This window comes from Megachile rotundata, chromosome 7 (assembly GCF_050947335.1).
Source record: "Megachile rotundata isolate GNS110a chromosome 7, iyMegRotu1, whole genome shotgun sequence".
Lineage (NCBI taxonomy): Eukaryota > Metazoa > Arthropoda > Insecta > Hymenoptera > Megachilidae > Megachile > Megachile rotundata.
The window spans coordinates 11,982,408-12,003,017 of record NC_134989.1 but is presented as its reverse complement, the minus strand read 5'-3'; the positions used below and the strand labels follow the sequence as shown (position 1 = coordinate 12,003,017).

General features: G+C 36.7%; 1 protein-coding gene across 1 annotated transcript in view; it reads left to right on the top strand.

Annotated features, from left to right (window-relative positions):
* Positions 1-20,610, top strand: part of Gdap2 (ganglioside induced differentiation associated protein 2) — a 67,717-nt gene that overhangs the window by 23,126 nt on the left and 23,981 nt on the right. The window contains exons 2-7 of the mRNA XM_003702999.3: positions 6,699-6,887; positions 6,954-7,096; positions 7,161-7,293; positions 7,374-7,483; positions 7,566-7,805; positions 7,884-8,052. Coding sequence (XP_003703047.2) covers positions 6,703-6,887; positions 6,954-7,096; positions 7,161-7,293; positions 7,374-7,483; positions 7,566-7,805; positions 7,884-8,052 — 980 coding nt within the window. The 5' untranslated portion in view covers positions 6,699-6,702. The remainder of the gene's footprint in view (positions 1-6,698; positions 6,888-6,953; positions 7,097-7,160; positions 7,294-7,373; positions 7,484-7,565; positions 7,806-7,883; positions 8,053-20,610) is intronic.

Here is a 20,610-nt window from a genome sequence, read left to right as displayed (position 1 = left end):
TTTGAAATTTCAATTAAAAGTAATTACGCTCGTGAAGATGTGTTACATTGTTAATGAAATTTATTGGCTTTATTTTATCTTTCAGGGTAATTTGTTAAATGACCAGTTCCAATCGGAGGATTTGAGGATTTGGAGATTCGGAAATTTGATATAGGAAAACTGATAGATTGGTGGATTGGCAGATCAATATATTGAGAGGTTAACAAATTGGTAGATCAATACATTGGTAGATTAATAAATTGGTAGGTCAATGCATTGATAGGTTAACAAATTGGTAGATCAATACATTGGTAGATTAATAAATTGGTAGATCAATACATTGATAGATTAATAAATTGGTAGATCAATACATTGATAGATTAGTAAATTGGTAGGTCAATACATTGATAGATTGATAGATTACAGGTTGGAGCACTGAGGATTTGATGAATTGGTGAATTGGTGAATTGATAAATTGATGAATTGAGGAATTGAGGAATTGAGGAATTGAGGAATTGACAAATTGATGAATTGATGAATTGATAAATTGATAAATAAATAAATTGATGAATTGGTAAATTAATAAATTGATGTATTGATAAATTGATAAATTGATAAATTGATAAATTGATAAATTGATAAATTGATAAATTGATAAATTGACAAATTGATAAATTGATAAATTGATAAATTGATAAATTGATAAATTGATAAATTGATAAATTGATAAATTGATAAATTGATAAATTGATAAATTGATAAATTGATAAATTGATAAATTGATAAATTGATAAATTAGTAAATTGATAAATTGATAAATCAATATATTGATGAATCAATATATTGATGAATCAATGAAACAATATATTGGTGTGCTAACAAATCAATAAATTAACGTATTGACAAATCGATGAGCTGATTCATCAATAAACTAATAAACTAATAAAGTACTAAATCGATGAAAGTATCAATTAACAAATGAATAAATTATTAAATCGATGAAATGATGAAAATTGAAGAATAAAAAATTCTTTCAGAAACTTCCTATTATAGCATTGAACCAGCCTGTCGATAAAATTTCAAGAAAGTAGATACGTGTCACCGGTTTTTATCACAATGCAAACGAATTCGAATCAGATAATCATTGCTCGTTACCTGGATATGAACACATTTTTCAGCGATAAGTCATCGTTAATGTTTGACACCCTTCGATAACTTTCCGGAATATTCCATCAATGTTACAGATCTTACACAGAACATAAATTCTTTAAAAGCAATTTCTGTTTCGGAACGATTAAATACTGCCACCCAAAATAGCATAATTGATCGACTGATTAAAACTCGAGCTGTTTTCTGGACGTAAAAGTGGTACTCCACGTTTCAAGTATTAATTTATCAATTAAAGCTCTTCTCATGAACGTCAGTCAGAAAGAAGAAATCTCCGGAAGTCCGTAACTGTCGGATTCTAAATTATTCGTCACGGTGGATTTAAATATTACACGCTCCAACGAGACCGAAAAACCAATTACAATTCTTTTAAATATTTTCTCCTTTAAATTCCTGCTTCATAAATTTCGTAATTAAAAATCCACCTAAAAATTACAACTTCCATGTCCAATTAAAAATCTCTCTGAAAATCTGGTAAATACAAAATATTGAAATGCATTCTCTTCAAACCCGAAATAAATAATTGCTCGAAAATAAACTCGCTGTTCATCGGTGGATAAATGTTCCGCTCATCCCGGTTCGATTTCCCAGAAATATTGTTTCAAGTCTCTAACACAATTAACGGGTCAAGTGGAGCGAAATCCAGAGATTCTCTTTCCTTTGGATCACTTTTTTTTCCTGTTTCGAGCTGGCTGTTTTCGCTTGATCGACGGGAATAGCCGGTCACAAAGGATTTGTTTGGAAGCCCCGCGTTACAGAACGGCGCATATCGAAAAGGCTTCCTCGGTGCATTCGTCTGCCGCGCTTAACACATTCAATTACCCCTTTGGTGGGTCACCGGCGGGTCACCATTTCATAGTGTCGCGTTCAAACGTGCACCATGATTGCTTTAACGCCGTTAGAGTCCTTCGCTATTTATAATTCGAGCCCGTACCTTGTCGATGACAATCGTGATAAACGAAAAGTGTTTCTTTTGTAACTTTATCGAGAGACGTCATCTTGGCAAGTTTTTTAGGTGCTCTTACTGATGTTGGTGGGATATTTAAGATGTGAGGTGGAGATTTTGGGGATTTTTGAATTTTGGGAGTTTGGGGAATTTGGGAAATTTGGAATTGGGGAATTAGGTAGTCGGAAATTAGAAATTGAGGAATTAGGTAGTCGGAAATTAGAAATTGGGAAATTAGGAACTGAGGAAATTTGGAATTGGAGAAATTGAGAATTGGGAAATTAGGAATTGAGGAAATTTGGAATTAAGGAAATTGAGAATTGGAAAAATTAGAAATTGGGGAAATTGGGAATTGGGGAAATTAGGAATTTGGAAAAGTGGAAATTGGGAAAATTGGAAATTGGGAAATTGAAAATTTGAGAAATTTGGAAATTGCAAAAATTGCGAATTTGGGAAATTATCAATTAATTACATCAAAAATTCGGAAAATTAAGAATTCAAGATTTAAAAATTATCAAACTTGAACCTTTTAAGAATTTTGGAGACTTCAAGATTTGGATACTTGACCTTATAAATTTGAGACTTTGCATCAGCGAAAGATCTTCATTTCATTCACTCCAACATTACACGCGAGAAAGAGCCTCCGTCGATAATAGTTTGATATAGGTCACAGAGAGATAGCTTTATCTTTCGTTCGAGATAGACGAAATCCGCAGAAATAGATTCCCGAGGGTAGAGAAGCAGAATCATGAAGAAAAGTTCTCGGTTCCCTTGAAACGAGAACTTTTTCTGACAGGCTAACGCGAGGCGACTCTCGGTTCACTCGTGATTTTCCGATACTGCGACAAATCGTAGAAAAAAAAAGTAGTTTACTAAGAAAACAAATGATACAACTTTTTAAATTCTGTAATCCGTTCTCTTAAATCCTTTAATCTCTTGTTTTTTTAAATTCGACAGATTTTTTGTTCGACAATTTTACTTTTCAAGTTTCATTGTTTTATATTTTCAAAGTTTCAAGTTTGAGAATTTCATCCATTGCAAAATTTATCAATTGGCATATTTCTTAATTTCTACTCTTTCTAATTTCTACTTTCCCCAATTCCCAATTTCCCCAATTCCCAATTTTACCAATTCCCAATTTTCCAAATTCTCAATTTTCCCAATTTCCAATTTTCCCAATTCCTAATTTTTCCAATTCTCAATTTTCCCAATTCCCAATTTTACCAATTCCCAATTTTCCAAATTCTCAATTTTCCCAATTTCCAATTTTCCCAATTCCTAATTTTTCCAATTCTCAATTTTCCCAATTTCCAATTTTCCCAATTCCCAATTTTACCAATTCCCAATTTTCCCAATTCCCAATTTTCCAAATTCTCAATTTTCCCAATTTCCAATTTTCCCAATTCCCAATTTTACCAATTCCCAATTTTCCCAATTCCCAATTTTCCAAATTCTCAATTTTCCCAATTTCCAATTTTCCCAATTCCTAATTTTTCCAATTCTCAATTTTCCCAATTTTCAATTTTCCCAATTCCCAATTTCCCCAATTTTCAAGTTCCCAAATTCTCAAATCCCCAAATTTTCAAATCCCCAAATTTTCAAATCCCCAAATTCTCAAATCCCCAAATTCTCAAATCTCCAACATTCCAAATCTCCAATTCCTCAATTTCCACCCTCCACAAATCCAAAGTCCCCATATTCCCCAATTTCCACTCTCCACAAATCCAAAATCTCCACCTCATCCCCAGCCACAATCCTTACCACGGCAATATAACGAGAGTCTACTGTACTCCCATAGATAGCTCATAAGTTTACAAGAATGTATTAGCCAAAGGAGTAACATAGGTCAAAGGGCTTCAAAGTTCGAGGCTGAGGGTCAATTTCGAATGCAGCTTCAAGGACGAACGTGTTAAAACTGGAGGGCCCTGTACACGGTCGATTAACTCTGCTGCTTTTACCTTTGTGCTTCGAATAGATCGAAACATTAACCCTTTCGTGACTGATTAGCTTCTTCCCTACAGTTAGGATCCCTCAAATATTTTCTTCTCCTTCTTCGTCTCTTACTTTTTCAAAATTGACAAAAAATTTTCGAGTTGCAATTTTTTATTCGTGAACACATTTTTGAATATACAAAAATGTTTATTTAACCCTTTTTTTAACTTGATTTTGTCAATTTTTGTCAAGAAGTATATTTTGTAATTTTAACATTGATATAGAAAACATATTTTCATTATTATCAAACTTATTTAAATAAAAATTGTACATTGTAACATTTTATTGTTATTTTATTTTGAAATTCGAAGATTTTATTTGAGGTAGATTTTCGATAATATTAATCGTAGCAAAGTATGCAATTTGTGTATGTTTAACTGTAATAATTATTAATATTTCACAAATCATAATAGTGGTATTATATTCGCAACCCAACGTAAAGAGTTATATCAAATTGCAATTAAATCATTAATTATAAAATGAACATTTTTGCGTTACACCCGATTTAATGGTTCGATAATCCTGGAAGATGTGCACGCTGAACGACGTTTTAACAAACTTGACTGACCTTTTGCTCTCTTTAACGAAGCTGAATTCAATTTAAAACTTTGGTAGAACTGGGACACCGAAACTCTCGTGTCCGCTCAAAAAAGCTGTAGCACATTTTTTATCAGACAGAAAGCATTTCTTCGGTTAATTAATGTATCTGCAATTGAATCTTTAGTTAATGAGAAATATACGTGAAAACCTCATCTTTTATGCTCGTTAAAAGATCTTGTAAAATATTAAGCAGTGATCTACGATGCAGAAATGTCTTAAATAAGTGGCCATGACCCTTGAAGCTTTACAGTTCGATCATCGAGACAACGTTTCCCTTTAAAATCGATTAGGCCGGATGTGTTCTTAACGGGCGCGCTCATACCAAGAACTTTGCAGGGTAAACATCAGAATTCATTTAGACGATCGATCAGCATTCTGTTCCACATTCGCCAAGGTTTATAGCCCGAACGGAGTCGTAAAAATGCTAATTCGTTCCATTGTGCAATTTTCCGTTGCTCATCGTTGATAACAGCTCTGTTTAAACAACGCATAACTGTTCCATTCTAATTTTCTCGAATGGTCAAACTTATCCTTTCGAGTGTATCCTATTTTAAGCGATAGGTGATGTAACGTCGCTTGACAAACGGACTTATGCAAATAATATCTCGAGTTTCTTTCGCAAGACGCTTCGAAACAGAGAAAGAATAATATCGATGTAAAACGGCTCTTCGCGATTCGTATTCTGAATACAAATTTTCCTCGTTTGTTGCCTTCGAATTTTCCGTATCTCTCCAACACTCAAAGCACTCCAACACTCCTCAGCAAAGTTTCGAAATTGAAAAATTTGTATGAACAGAAAATTTTAACCCCAATTTTCAAAAGTCCCAAAAGTCCTCGATTGCACCAAGAGGTCGCTGACAAACCTCTCCACCTCCTAATAAATGAAAGCCTAACAATTTGAACCAATCATCAAAATTACCATCGAGCAGGCCGGATTAGACCCATTCCTCCTTTTAATCCTCTAAAATTCTGAAATTCCGTTGAGCTCAAGTCTTCCTTTATTTTTCCAGTCTTATGCTATAAATCGATGAACGTAATTCTCGGTTTTCACTTCGTAGCTCAGGTGGTTGAATAGGAAGTCTTTGGTAAGGATTGCAGAGAGCTACTGGCACAAGGAGGTCGATGATCTTGTTCTTTATGGGGCTGCCAGGATATAAGTTGCGCGGCCGGACAGACGGCGCCAACCTCTGTCTCCTTGCCATTAGGGAAGCCTACATTTCTGTGTCCTACACGAACCACCCACGGATTCCTTGCGCGTTGATCGAACAGAGAGGAACCTGAACAGCACGTGACTACATGCGCGCAGAACCCGGTCGTCCACGAATTAAGTTGTTTTTCGAAACTTCCGATCGGGGTTACGTCCTTGGTTGCTTACTGCCCCCGTTAGCCCAGGGGTGTGTCCCAGATTTTTATCGAGTGCACTGTTTATTTTTAGGTTTCTGTGATATTGGAAGATGGTCCGTGCGTCAGCAACTATCTCATCTCCGTCTTGGAGCGACTTTGTCCTTTTTACCTTTCTTCGTCGTATGCGCTCAATGAAGTCTCTGTTCATTCATTTTTCTCGCGTACGCGTCATTCACCGCTCCTACGTGTCACTGGATTCGTCATATTTCTCAAATGAACGATATCCGTGACCTCTGCACGTATTCGTGTGGAGTTGGAGCACGTGGCGTTTGAAGTAATTTGAATTTCGCGCCACGTGAAGGTCGCGCCTGCACGATAGCTGTCAACGTGACATTTCGCGTGCGAACGTAGCAAAGTATAACAAAGTCGATTCTGTGTTCGAAAACGAAGGATGTGGAGAGATATTAATAAAAGGGGATCTATATTTTGTAGATGCATTAAGAAAAATATAGAACACCTGCACAAAATTTCTTTAAGTACCAGTTGACAGAACAGTGAGGTTAGGTGCTTTGCATGTTTCCTCTTCATTGCAGAGGAGTTGTTTCATATAGTAGAATGATTGAAATAAAGTCTTCTACACACTGATCATAATGGTAAATTTTTGTTTCAGCTGAATGAGGCTCATGGAACCCTTGGGTGTTGCCCCAGACGTGGTGGAGACGGGCGCATTGAAAAAATGGTCCGAATTCCCTGTCCATCATCGATTCACAGACTACTCCAATTCTATTGGAGAGCCCACGCATCATACTATAAGTCCCTTCCCATGTCAGCCAGCGATTAACAATAAACTTGCGCTATGGTAAGTTTGAATTAGAAAGAGATGTAATTTCATTCCTATAAGATGCTTTAATTAATTCCATTCCAGGACTGGAGATGTTTCCGTTCTACAAGTGGATGCAGTGGTAAATTCCACCAATGAAACAATGGATGATAATAGCCCTATGTGCCAAAGAATATTTGCTCGTGCTGGTTCACCCCTTAAGATGGAAATATTTAATGAAGTTAAAGGTATTGCTTTTTTGTTGCTTCATTTACGTGTAGTACATGTAATTAACCATATTTGCATTTTCAGAATGTAAGACTGGTGAAATAAGAGTAACACAGGGTCATGGATTGCCTGCACGTTTTATTATCCATACTGTTGGGCCTGTTTATAACGTGAAGTACCAAACAGCGGCTCAGAATACATTACACTGCTGCTATAGGTAAATATATTACTGGTATTTGAATTATGTAAGAGATAATAAATCGACACATGGAAAATAACACGCGACCTGTTTGGTAGAAATGTTTTGCAAAAGGCAAGAGAGCTCGGATTACGTACGATTGCGTTACCCGTAATTAATTCAGTACGAAGAAATTATCCTCCTGATGCTGGAGCGCATATAGCTCTTAGTAAGTACTTGTTATTTAATACTGGGACTTAGGAATCTTTCTTATGAATTAAACATTAATTTCTCACTGTTTGGTTTAATAGGAACAATAAGAAGATTCTTAGAGCAATATGGTGATTCAATAACATGCATTGTATTTGTTCTGGAACCAAGTGATCTTGGAATCTATGAAGTTCTTCTTCCACTGTATTTTCCAAGAAACTTAGCAGAACAGGACAATGCTTGTTGGCAATTACCGAACGACATAGGTGGTATGGATGGAGAACCTTTACTTCCTGATCGACAGATCAGAATCATTGACAATCCACAACATGCTTTACATGGTAACTAAACGAAACGATGTATTAGCAGATGTATTGGTTGATTAATATGAAAATGCATAATCGAAACGTATGTTATAGGCGATGAAAGTGTAGAACTGTCAGCACAGTTGGAGACATCCGTAAACATTGGCGAGCATGCATTTGCACAGATGCAGGGTGACTTGGATCGGCAAAGACTTCTCGGTGAGAGACCACCTGCTGATCCATTAGCGGATATAATGCTGAAACAGATGCAGCAGAAAGAAAGGTACGATTTAAAAATATTTGCATTTATTTCTATGTTATGACCTCAGTGATAAAACCTTAATATAGACTGTCATATTGCAACATGTTATTTGTTTATATTTTGTAAATATTTTGTACGTATTTTTGCCAAAATATCGAGTTTCATGGAAGTACACAAAATTCCATTCATGATACACCACAGATGCAATTTTATACGAAATCAACATCGTTTACGTGCGTCATAATGTTATTCTTGACTATTCAAATACAAACAGTGCTATTTTTACTTGCTCTCGACTATTACGCGCAGTTTTGTCCGCGAAGGACAAATTGACCTGCTATTTTATGATCTAAATCCTGACTAACTGTTAAAGGAAACCATCGATATAATTACGTTTTCTGATCTCATGTTTAAATCGGAGATTCATGTAACTTCGTTAACGGTATAAAATTTACCGCCTGAATCTTTTTATCGACTGATGTAATGTTTACTATCTTCTATGGAAACACTTTTTCGTCACGAATGTAGATTCCTTCAATACCGACATTCGCTACATGAATGTTCCATTCGGTAACCGCGTTCCATTGATAAAGAAAAGTTCTTCAATGGTAATAGTACTCGCGTAGTAACTCGTAGTACGCGAGTATTGACGTTTTCAAACGTGATTATACTTGAAATAATATTATGTAGTCTAATCTATTAATAATTAAATAATTATTTTACAATTGTTAATTCAATTGTATTGTTTGTTATTTTAAATTTGTTTTATGATTCTGTTTGTAGACTCTTATTATATTACTTGTGATCCTGTAGGAGTGGGTGTAACTCGTGGTTATATAACGCGTGGTACAGAATATGATACAAGTTGTAGTGATTCAGAGTTTATAGATAGAGGGTGTGGTAATATAGAGCGTGGCAATATAACGTGTAGGTAATACAATACGTTGGTAAAGCAATATGTAGGTAATACAGCGTATGGCAATATTACATGTTGATAATACAATATGACAATATACTGTGAAGGTAATACAACACGTGGCAATATAACGTGTAGGTAATACAATACACGTCAATATAACCCGCAGATGGTACAACACATTGCAATACAATATTTTGGCAATACAAAGCGTGGTAATATAACACATAGACAATACAAAACATTACAATGCGACTTGTAGGTGATATAACATGTGGCAATATAACAAATAGGTAATATAACGTTTGTCAAAGTACCATAAATGTAATATAACACGAGTCAACGTAATTCTACAACAATAAAGAGCACCACAGGCGTACATAAGACTTGACACGAAAATGGCAATATAAGGAGAGTCTCTAATACACACATTATATCCCAATAATTTTAAAAAGCGGTCATCGATTTTCCGTCAGTCAATGAAACTCTTCCCTATTCATTAACGATGAAAAAAAAGGAACTGTCTTTCTTTATATACATAAATGGTCCTTGTCAATAATACCAGCGATGCAAATGACCTCGTAACCTTTCCACGTCCGTAGTCTCGTTTCCGTAGCACAGAAATAAACCGAGTCTACGTAGGAAATGGTTAACAACGCAATATCATCGATAAGCTACGATCTTTCCCAATTTTCTCGTAGCTTCATTCAGTCACTTCGACCGTCACTCGAATTCGCGTCATTCGAATGATAAATTATTTGGCTGACAGTTTGACGATTCATTAAATAAGATAAGTTCGAAGTTACCTCGTCAAGGTTTATTGTCGCTGATTTTGTCGTGATAAAGCTTTCCTAATGACGAGGAAGTCTAGGTGAAGCCGACGAAGTTTATTTGCGAACGTGGTCGCAATAAATTGTAAGGAATTGTGGCAAAATGATGAATTCTCGATTTGTTCGTTTCAGTGTTGGGAGTTTGGGGATTTGAAATTTTGGGGGGTTGAGATAGGGAGTTAGAGATGTGCGAAATTAGGAAATTTGGAATTTGGATTTGGAGATTTAGGGATTTTTCAATTTGACAATTTGGGGATTTGGAGATTTGGGGATTTTTGGATTTGACAAGGTGGGGATTTAGAGATTGGGGGATATAGGGATTTTTGGATCTGACAAGGTGGAGATTTAGAGATTTGGGGATCTAGGGATTTTTGGATTTGACAAGGTGGGGACTTGGAGATTTGGGGATTTAGGGATTTTTGGATTTGACAATTTGGGGACTTGGAGATTTGGGGATTTAGGGATTTTTGAATTCGACAATTTGGGGATTTAGAGATTTGGGGATCTAGGGATTTTTGGATTTGACAATGTGGGGACTTGGAGATTTGGGGATCTAGGGATTTTTGGATTTGACAATGTGGGGACTTGGAGATTTGGGGATTTAGGGATTTTTGGATTTGACAATTTGGGGATTTAGAGATTTGGAGATCTAGGTATTTTTCAATTTGACAATTTGGGGATTTGGAGATTTGGGGATCTAGGTATTTTTCAATTTGACAATTTGGGAATTTGGAGATTTGGGGATCTGCTGATCTAGGGATTTAGGAATCTAAGAATGCAGGAATTCTGGGACTTTAAAGATTTCAGAATTTGGAATTTTCAAAGCTTGAGAATCTGGGGCTTTACCAATTAGGCATCTAGGAATTTTGTAAATTTGGCATCTAGGAATTTATAGATCTATAGACGTAGATATTTAAGAATTCAGGAATGTTAGGATTTTGAGATTTGATGATTTAGAAATTTGCAATTAAGAAATTTAGGAATCCGCTCTAGGGATTTAGAAGTCCAGAGATCTAGAAATGTAAAGATTTAAAGATTTCAAAAATTCAGAACTTACAAATTAGTGTCATTTAACAAATTATAAATGTGGAGACTTAATTGACTACAGTAATGAATTAGAAGTTCATTGTCTATCTTAATTACTTCTTCACAAAATTTCCAAAATATCTAAAATTCAATTCCCCAAAAAACAAATCCACAAAAATTTATCCAACGATTCAGATTTTCTCAATCAAGAACACGAGCGGTCTCGAAGGTTGCGTGTAGAAGTGTGTCCACCATTTCGCGGCCGTGGCCTCGATTAAAATGGTTCCAAGGCGTTCCTTCCACGAAACGTGTAATCAAAGGCACTCCTTTGTCGAAATCGGAGCCATGGATCAAACGATCGATTGCGAATCCATCTCTAACGATCACTGCTCCACCTTCAATTCACTGATTAGTCGAGTCGTGAAATACCACCAACATTTTCTCGCTCGCGTGTCTCCATGTTTCAAGACCTGTACACGGAAATAGAAACACTCTTTCGAAAGTTTGATGCTTGTTGTTATAGATGCAGCAATTTTCACTTGCGAAGATCTTGCGTTCAGGGCGCCAGATGTTCTATCATCAACAGATGTCTGAACGAACGTTTAACAACCATTATCGTAAAATAAACCAATGTGCATTTCCGGCTCTAGTGTTTTGAAAAACAGCCAGAAACTGCGTGTTTGATAATTTTCTCGATCTGTTGCGCTTCTTGTATTTCTCAAAATTCACATAATCATTCAATATAACCATTTATGAGATACAAGTTTGTTTGAGGATATTAGGATGAATAAGTGTGCTGCAATGTGGACTGAGTTTTGGACAAAATTTTTAGACATTTGTCATTGTCATTTGCTACAAAAGGACATGGTAGAAAGGTTGAGGGTTTTTATAGTTTATACAATTTTTATTTTGATGAAAAATACAGATTATGGAAGAGGTACAAACATAGTAAGTTATGTTTTAGGTTGAAAAATCGATGTGCAATATTTTTAATGATTTGATTCATGGAGCTTAGAGACAAAGACAATTTCAGATTGAAGTAATATAAAAATTCAACAAGTGAGTCGTAAAATTGTATCGAAAAATTTTTAGTAATTTTAATATTTTATCTTATCATTATCAGAGCTATGACCACTCAAGAATTAAATAATGAAAACCAGAATTAATAAAGCAAATTGTCAATGCAATTACAGCTGCCAATATTTAATTATTAATGCACCAATAATTAAGAAATCCTTGATATTAATAATTAAGATTATTATAAAATTTATGTCACAGATTTCTAAAAATTTCATCTTCTCAGATTTTAACAAAAAAGTCCAGCTCGAAATTTCCCAGAATTCCGAGATATTTCCCGCGTAAATTCAAGGCGAGTGTAACGATAATAGAACGAACGTGCGTCGAAAAGCACGCTGAACGTTTCTCACGATCCAAAAGCGTCCTCGAGGAATTGCCAAAATTACACTTCCGGCTTCCGGAGGAACGTTTACACTTCGTGGTAAATCCGAAGAAAGAACACATTTATGGTATGATATGCAAACCCGATGATTAGTCCTCGTTTATTTGTAGCTTTTTCCGAGAAATCGAACGTCCTATTTTCATTTCCTCGAAACACTGAAATGATTGTATCGGTAATCGATAACAAGTGGATTGCATTTCTCGCTGTTTCTTAACTAATCATTTGTGTCGGAGGATAAGAAATTAATATGGAAATTAATGGGTATGGTAGATGTGCTGTTTCATTAAAATTAAAGTACGAGGATGAATATAGGGGATGAAACATGGAGTCATTTATACAATTCTTTATTTTGGTAAAAGTTTATATTTCTATAAAAGCATCTGTAATTTTTGCAGTTTAAAATAGAAAATGTAATAAGTTATTTTGATGTGTTGTATAGATTTGTTATTGATAGGGGATGAAATTAGTCGTTTAAAATAAGGAATTTCTGAAAAAAATTTCTGCAATTTCTAATGAGGATGAAATTTTATTCTGAAGAAATTTTTGTAGTTTAAAATAGAAAATCTAAGAAGTTATTTTGATGTGTTTCATAGACTTGATATTAATAGGGGATGAAATTAGTACATAATTTGAAATATGGAACTTCTGAAAAAAATTTCTGCAATTTCTAATGAGGATGAAATTTTATTCTGAAGGAATTTTTGTAGTTTAAAATAAAAAATCTAACAAGCAATTTTGATGTGTTTCATAGACTTGATATTAATAGGGGATGAAATTAGTACATAATTTGAAATATGGAACCTCACTTGAAATTTCTGCAATTTCAAGTGAGTATGAAATTTAATTCTAAAGAAATTTTTGTACTTTAAAATAAAAAATTCAACAAGCAATTTTGAAGTGTCTCATAGACCTAATATTAACAGTGGATGAAATTAATAATTTGAAACAAGGAATTTCTGAATAAATTTCTGTAACTTAAATTAAGGAATCTAAGATGCCTCTTGACCTAATATTAACAGTGGAAGAAATTAGTAATTTAAAACAAGGAATTTCTGGATAAACTCTAACTTAAAATAAGGGATGTGAAACGCGCCATTTTGGTGCCTTTTATCCCCCCTAATATTAACAGAGAATAAAATCGCTAATATAAAATAAGGAATTTCTTCAGAAATGTCTACAATACCACCTCAAAAATCTAACAACTAATTTTGTCGAGTTCCACAAAGCAACTCATCAGTAAAACATGAAATAATACAAGAGATGTATCGATTTAAGCGTGGGTGTCTACAGTCGCGATTTAAAATAATAATTGAATATAATAGTCGACTAAGGAGCTTTCGTTCGTTGAAACTGCGATGCATTTAGAAGCAATCGACCCAGAAATTCGAAAGCGTAACGCAATTTTGGCGTTAAGCTGTCGAAACAATGCTTGCATAGATGCAGTCGATTGCGAAACAAAGTGGCTAGCTCGAATTCTAGTTTACCGAGTTCGTATACATTCAATGACCACTCGATTTAACGTCAACGAATCATGAGCATCGTTTTATAGAGATGCTATTGAAGTACGGAACGCTGGAATGAACGTAATTAGTTGTGGAACACGGTTCGCGAATTTTTCAATCGTTTTATGGAATTCCAAATTCTTTTATTTAAAATTTTCGGACTGCAAGTTATTGTGCTTTTGAATCAAATTTTTATAAGTTTCAAGTTTATTCCTAAATTTTTAAGTTTCAAATTTTCAATTTTGAAATTTTTATGATTCGAATTATTAAAGTTTAAGTCATCACATTTTCAAATATCGTAAAAATTTCTGAATTAAACAATTTTTCAATTCTAATCTGGAAGCTACTTTGTTGCGATGTTCGAAATTTTACTGTTCTCAAAATTAAAAATCCCTAGAACCAAATATACCTAGATCCAGATATCCCTAGATTATAATGGCCTTAGATTCAAATATCCCTAGATTCGAAAATCCCTAAATCCAAATATCACTAAATCCCAATATTTCTAGATCTCAATATCTCTAGATACTAATATCGCTAGATCCCAATATCTCTCATATCCCAATATCCCTAGATTCCAATCTCCCTAGATCACAAAATATCCCTAGGTCCCAATTTCCCCAGGCCCTAATATCCCTAGATTCCAATATCCACGGATCCCAATATCCCTAGATTCCAATCTCTCTAGATCACAAAATATCCCCAAATCCCAAAATATCCTAGGTCCCAATCTCCCCAAGTCCTAATATCCCTAGATTCCAATATCCCCGGATTCCAATATCCCCAGATTCCAATATTCCCAGATTCCAATATCCCCAGATTCCAATATCCCCTGATCTCAATATCCCCAGATTCCATTATCCCCAGATTCCAATACCCCTAGATCTCAATATCCCTAAATCCCAAAATATCCCTAGGTCCCAATCTTCCTAAATCCGAATCTTCCCAGATTCCAGTATCCCTAGATCCCAATATCTCTAGTTCCCAATATCCCCACATCCCATTATCCTCAGATTCCAATATCCCTAGATCCCAAAATCCCAAAATTTCAAAGTCCCAAAATCCTACAATTCCAAATATGCAAATCTCAAATTCCAACCTCCCAAAATTCCACAATCTAACCTTAAAAAATCCAAAACTCCAAAAATTGCAAAAAGTAAAAGTCCCAAAATTCCGAAACTCGTTAATCAATCGGCGTTTCCCCTTGCCCCGATCGAACGCAATAACTCTCGGAATCTCTATTTCTATCGCGGTCCCGTCTTTTTACTCATCGAACACGTAGTACCCTAAGCGGAGCAGGCGCCGTGACGCAGCCGGCGCGGTTCGACGCGTTCGTCGCGGCGGAGGAGGCACGCGCCCACGAAGACGCGGCGTCCCGACGTCGTTTCGCCTCTCGTCTTCCTCGTTCAGGCGGCTCAGTGTGTTGCGACTCGCCGCGTACGCTCGTCGCGTCGATCGTTCCTCTTCCTTCGATACGTGTGTCGGTGTACGCCTCCCTGCGTCTACCAAACAAACGTTCACATATTTTTTCTCCACCTCATCGTCCACGAGTCTTCGGAAGTCTCTGCTCAGTGCTCCGATGATACCAGCAGGGGTTCGCTCGTCGATCGAACCCGAGAAATAAACACTGTCGAAAAGATTCGCCGGGTGATTTCTTCGTGAACAAAGGGTGCACATTGTCAGAATGGTCATGATTGACATGGTGGATATGATCGAGGACGAAGACCGGTGCGTAAGGACGTTCATTTATTTCCGCGATTTTCCAGCTACGGTGTTACGTAAATTCTGTGTCTGGCTTTTTTATCGTCGGGGTAGCCCGGAGCCCGGGCTCCCACGAGTACGTGGACTTAATCGTTTTCCGATACGCGGGAACAATTATTTTTGGTACAACGCCCAGTTCTGTTTCTCGCCCTTCGTCTACGCTGCCTTTGGTGGCGGTCCAAGAAAACTGATTTTTCCAGCGATTTGTTGTCCCCGAAGGGAAAGCAGCGAATCACGGGCTCGTTCGAGCGGATGCTGGTCGATAGCACGCAGAGACGCACACCCGCGTGTGTTTCGCGGTACCGAAGCGTTTCGGTTTTCGTTTCGACCGAGGATGTAACGCGCAATCATGGCGGGAATGCTTTGCATTGAAACGAGCTTGCGAAGTGATTTTTCGCCTGGTTTTCTACCTCTCGAGTCTTCTAACTCGATTTGGTTATATATTTTTATTTTACTGCACAATCGTGTCGAGATCGAAGTTTGGTCGTTCACGTTGAACTGAATGTTCTTCCACCGAGGTGAAAGAAGTTCGACTTCAGCTGAAGGGAAGAAAGAGCGTTTGTTCGTTTAGTGTAAACGCACCATAAGCACCGTGGAAAACGAACGAACGGCGGAGAGAATCGAGATTATAACCGTGAAAAATTTCAGTCGCAAATTATTTTGCAATTTGCGCTCCGGTTTTTTCGCGGTGCATGTAAAAACCGATTCGATCGAGTCCGGTAAAATTATCGAAGTCCTTGGATCTCGAGAACGCGACGCAGTGATTAGATATTGAACTTCTCCGAACCATTCGCAATTTCATAAGCGGTAGATGATCTTTGTTCGCAGCTGATATCGATTTAAACAACCGAATCATATATTTTACATCAGTGTGTTGAGATATTTTAACTGTCAATAATTGCCGATAATCAGTCATAATAATATTTATTCGTTATTGCATTGAGATATTCTTCACAGAAGAGTTACAAGCTTTTGAGTCACCTTAAATATAGATATGTTCCTACATTCCTAAGTGTAAATCATTCTAGCCCTGAGTATCTCTAAATGTCCCTAAACCTGAACACTGCTGTTTCGAAATAATGCACGATTGGAATATCCCTAGAGTCAAATTTCCCTATATCACGATATTTACAGATCCAAACATTGTTGATGCTAATAGTTCTAGATACTTATATCTCTAGATTTCAATGTTAATAGAGTTCAATATCCCTAGATCCAAATATCCCAGGATCCCAATATCTCTACATCCAAATATCCCTAGATCCAAATATCTCTACATCCAAATATCCCTGGTCCCGATATCTCTAGATCCCAATATCCTTAGATTCCAATATTCCTAGATACCAATATCCCCAGATTACAATATCCCTAGATCCCCAAATTTCTCTAATTTCGAAATTCTCTAGATTCCACAATTCTCTAGTTCCCAAATTCCTCTAGTTTCGAAATTCCCTAGTTCCCAAATTCCCTAATTCCTATATTCCCTAGATCCCAATATCTCTAGATCCCAATCTCCCTAGATCCCAATATCCCTAGATTCCAATCTCCCTAGTTCCCAATCTCTCTAGATCCCAATCTCCCTAGATCCCAATCTCCCTAGATCCCAATCTCCCTAGATCCCAATCTCCCTAGATCCCAATCTCCCTAGATCCCAATCTCCCTAGATCCCAATCTCCCTACATCCCAATCTCCCTACATCCCAATCTCCCTACATCCCAATCTCCCTACATCCCAATCTCCCTACATCCCAATCTCCCTAGATCCCAATATCCCTAGAATCCAATATCCCTAGATCCCAATATCTCTACATCCAAATATCCCTAAATTCCAAAATATCTCTAGATCCCAATATACCTAGATCCCAATATCCCTAGATTCCAGTATCTCTAAACTCTAGTAAATCCCTAGAATCCAGTAACTCCCTAAATATCAACATAACCCTATATCTCTAGATCGCCGTGTCAAATATCTCTAATTATATTACATTTTGTTGTTTCTATTTTTTGGCAACTTTCATATTTTTGGTTACCAAATTAACTATACAAATTTGTAAACAAGTGAGCACATATGAATAGTATGTTTCATTGTGATTTATTTTGATGCATTCCATACATTATACGAGTGTAGAATTCGCGAAGATACCACACTAATCTCTACGCATTAGAGATTTCGCAATTGCGCCGAGGTTGGTGAAATCATCGAACGCCGCGATTTCATTAATCATTCCGGACCCTAGAAAACACTGGAGTACTTCGATATTAAACTCGCGAGTTTACGAATTTCTCTCGGTAGTTTGCAATTTCGCGATGAATTTTTATGATGTTCGCAGTCGGGTGAATCGAAACGAGTAATAATCGAGCCTTTCCAGAAAAAAAACATGAATCGCGGAGAATAAATGTTTTTCATGCTTACGTGTTTAACTTGTCGGTACGTTGTGTTGAAACTATGTTGTACGAAATAATGATTCAAACTTCTTGCCGATCGCGAGGGAGAATGCCGATTTGTTGTATTCTTAATACAAATGTAGTTGATAGTAAAATGTGGGATTGTGTACGCATACGTTCTCACGGTGACATTCAACGCGTTAAATGTCAAATAATTTATTAATTAAAACCCATCGATTCGGTTCTCTTTTGTATCGAGTCGATACGAAATTAGTTAACAGTTTCGTAGCCGACGAACGGTTTTCCTCGTCTCGTGAGAAGCTGTCGCTGGAGAAACAATAGCGGTCTCGTAACACGAGTAACAATTAAAGAAACGGCGGCATATGTTGCGAACTCGTAATAAACAAATGCGAGATAAACGAGAACCGTGAACGTGTGCGATGAAAACGGGCTTGCACGTGGATGTTAAAAGGGCTTTAGTGGAAAAATGAGCTAGTATTGTTTGTCGCGTGTATGACGCGCAATCACACAGCTCGAGACCTTGAACAAGTCTAGTGGTAAAAAGGTCAAAAATACAAACAGGACAAAAAGTCGATAGTAGAACGACAAAATGTCGCTTCGATGCACAGATATTCTTCTTAACGATTGGTCGACTCTAAATGTGATCCAATTGACGCAATAGGAAGAGACGTGTCTAGCATGACTCGCGATAATGATATCATGAATTATCAAGGATTATATGCGGAATTATATTTCTGGTCGATTACTTGCATGTGCTTTTTCCGTTCTTTTAAAATTATTGCTGTAATTTTGATAATTCTGAACTTTTTGCTTTTTGGTAATTTGTTCGATTGGTTATCTTTTTAATTGACACAGTAGGAGTTAATGGAGATTCGCGTTGCGGACTGAATATGGCAGATTCATGTTATATCAGAAGTTTGGATTTTTATGTTGTATTATTACGCGTTATATGACCTCGCAATATATCGCAATATTACATTCCGACACATGTGTTACCACAGGATGTAACATCATGCGTTGAAAATGTACGCACGAATGCTATCGTCATGCACTGAATTCCTTTGCGTTATATTGCCACGCATTAAGTTTTCTCGCATTATATTGCCATATATTGAATTTCCTCGCGTTCTATCACCACGCTTGGAATTCTTTCGCGTTCTTTCACCACGCTTGGAATTCTCTCGCGTTGTATCACCACGTTTGGAATTCCCTCGCGCTATATCGCCACGCATTAAATTTCTTCGTGTTGTATTACCGTCCTAGGAATTCCCTCGCGTTATATCACGACCCTTGGAATTCCTTCGCGTTCTATTGCCACGTTTGGAGTTCCCTCGCGCTATATCGCCACGCATTAAATTTCTTCGTCTTGTATTACCACCCTTGGAATTCCCTCGCGTTGCATCACCACCCTTGGAATTCCTTCGCATTCTATTCCAACGTTTGGAGTTCCCTCGCGCTATATCGCCACGCATTGAATTTCTTCGCATTGTATCACCACCCTTGGAATTCCCTCGCGTTATATCACCATCCTTGGAATTCCTTCGCGTTCTATTCCAACGTTTGGAATTCCCTCGCGCTATATCGCCAAGCATTGCATTTCTTCACGTTGTATCACCACCCTTGGAATTCCCTCGGGTTGCATCGCCATCCTTGAAATTCCTTCGCGTTTTCCAACCTTTGGAGTTCCCTCGCGCTATATCGCCACATATTACATTTCTTCATATTATATCGCCAGATTGATTTTCCTTGCGTTATATCGCCACGCATTGAATTTCCACATATGATACCACCACGCAATGAATTTCCTCGTGTTACATCACCTCGTATTAAATTTCTTCGTATTATATCGCTGGATTGACTTTCAGAAAATAATTATTATTTGTTAAGGTGCAGTAAATTATACTGCAACAATGTGTTACTCTGTAACACATACTTCAGTATCGTCTTACAACGTGTCTCACCGCATATGTTATCTTTTCACTGCGGTAGTAGAAACAGTCGCGTCCAATTCGCCACACTAACCGAAAGTAATCTCTGCCCAGACTATTAAGGATTAACTTTTTTAATTAAGTTCGCAAATTCGTTATATGGAATTAACAGTATAATTTTAACGATATTGAAGGTTTTCTTTCTTTGCCTATTTTCCTTTTCCTTATTCAACCTAATTAACGCGTCGACTGGCACAACCGCGTTTAATAACCTGGATTATCAAGGGTATTAAGGATTACTTTTTTTGATTAAATAATTCCATTTACTATTTGGAATTGCAATTTTAATAACGTCGGAGGTTGACTTTTTCTTGTTCAAGTTAATTAACGTGTTGGTTGCTACAATAGAAACAACCGTGTCTAATACAGCACGCGATACTGTTAATTATCAAGCGTACTACGGCGCGGTTCTTTTAATTAAACTCTTCCATTCGCTATTGGCAGAGAACTATTATATTTTTAGCACCGTATTCTGCATATTGTTTCTCCATTTCTCCGTGACGTACGTGTTAACCCGTGCTTCTTGCTTGTTTCTATCATTTATACGCTGCATGATCTTGTTTCTTGGACAACTCAGAATACCGACTAGTCTACATCGTTAAAATCCTCAGGAAGTCGTGTTCTTCGTTTACCTGCGGTAAAATGTTGCCTGATATCATGTTATACCTAGTCGTAAAATGAGATCACCGCGT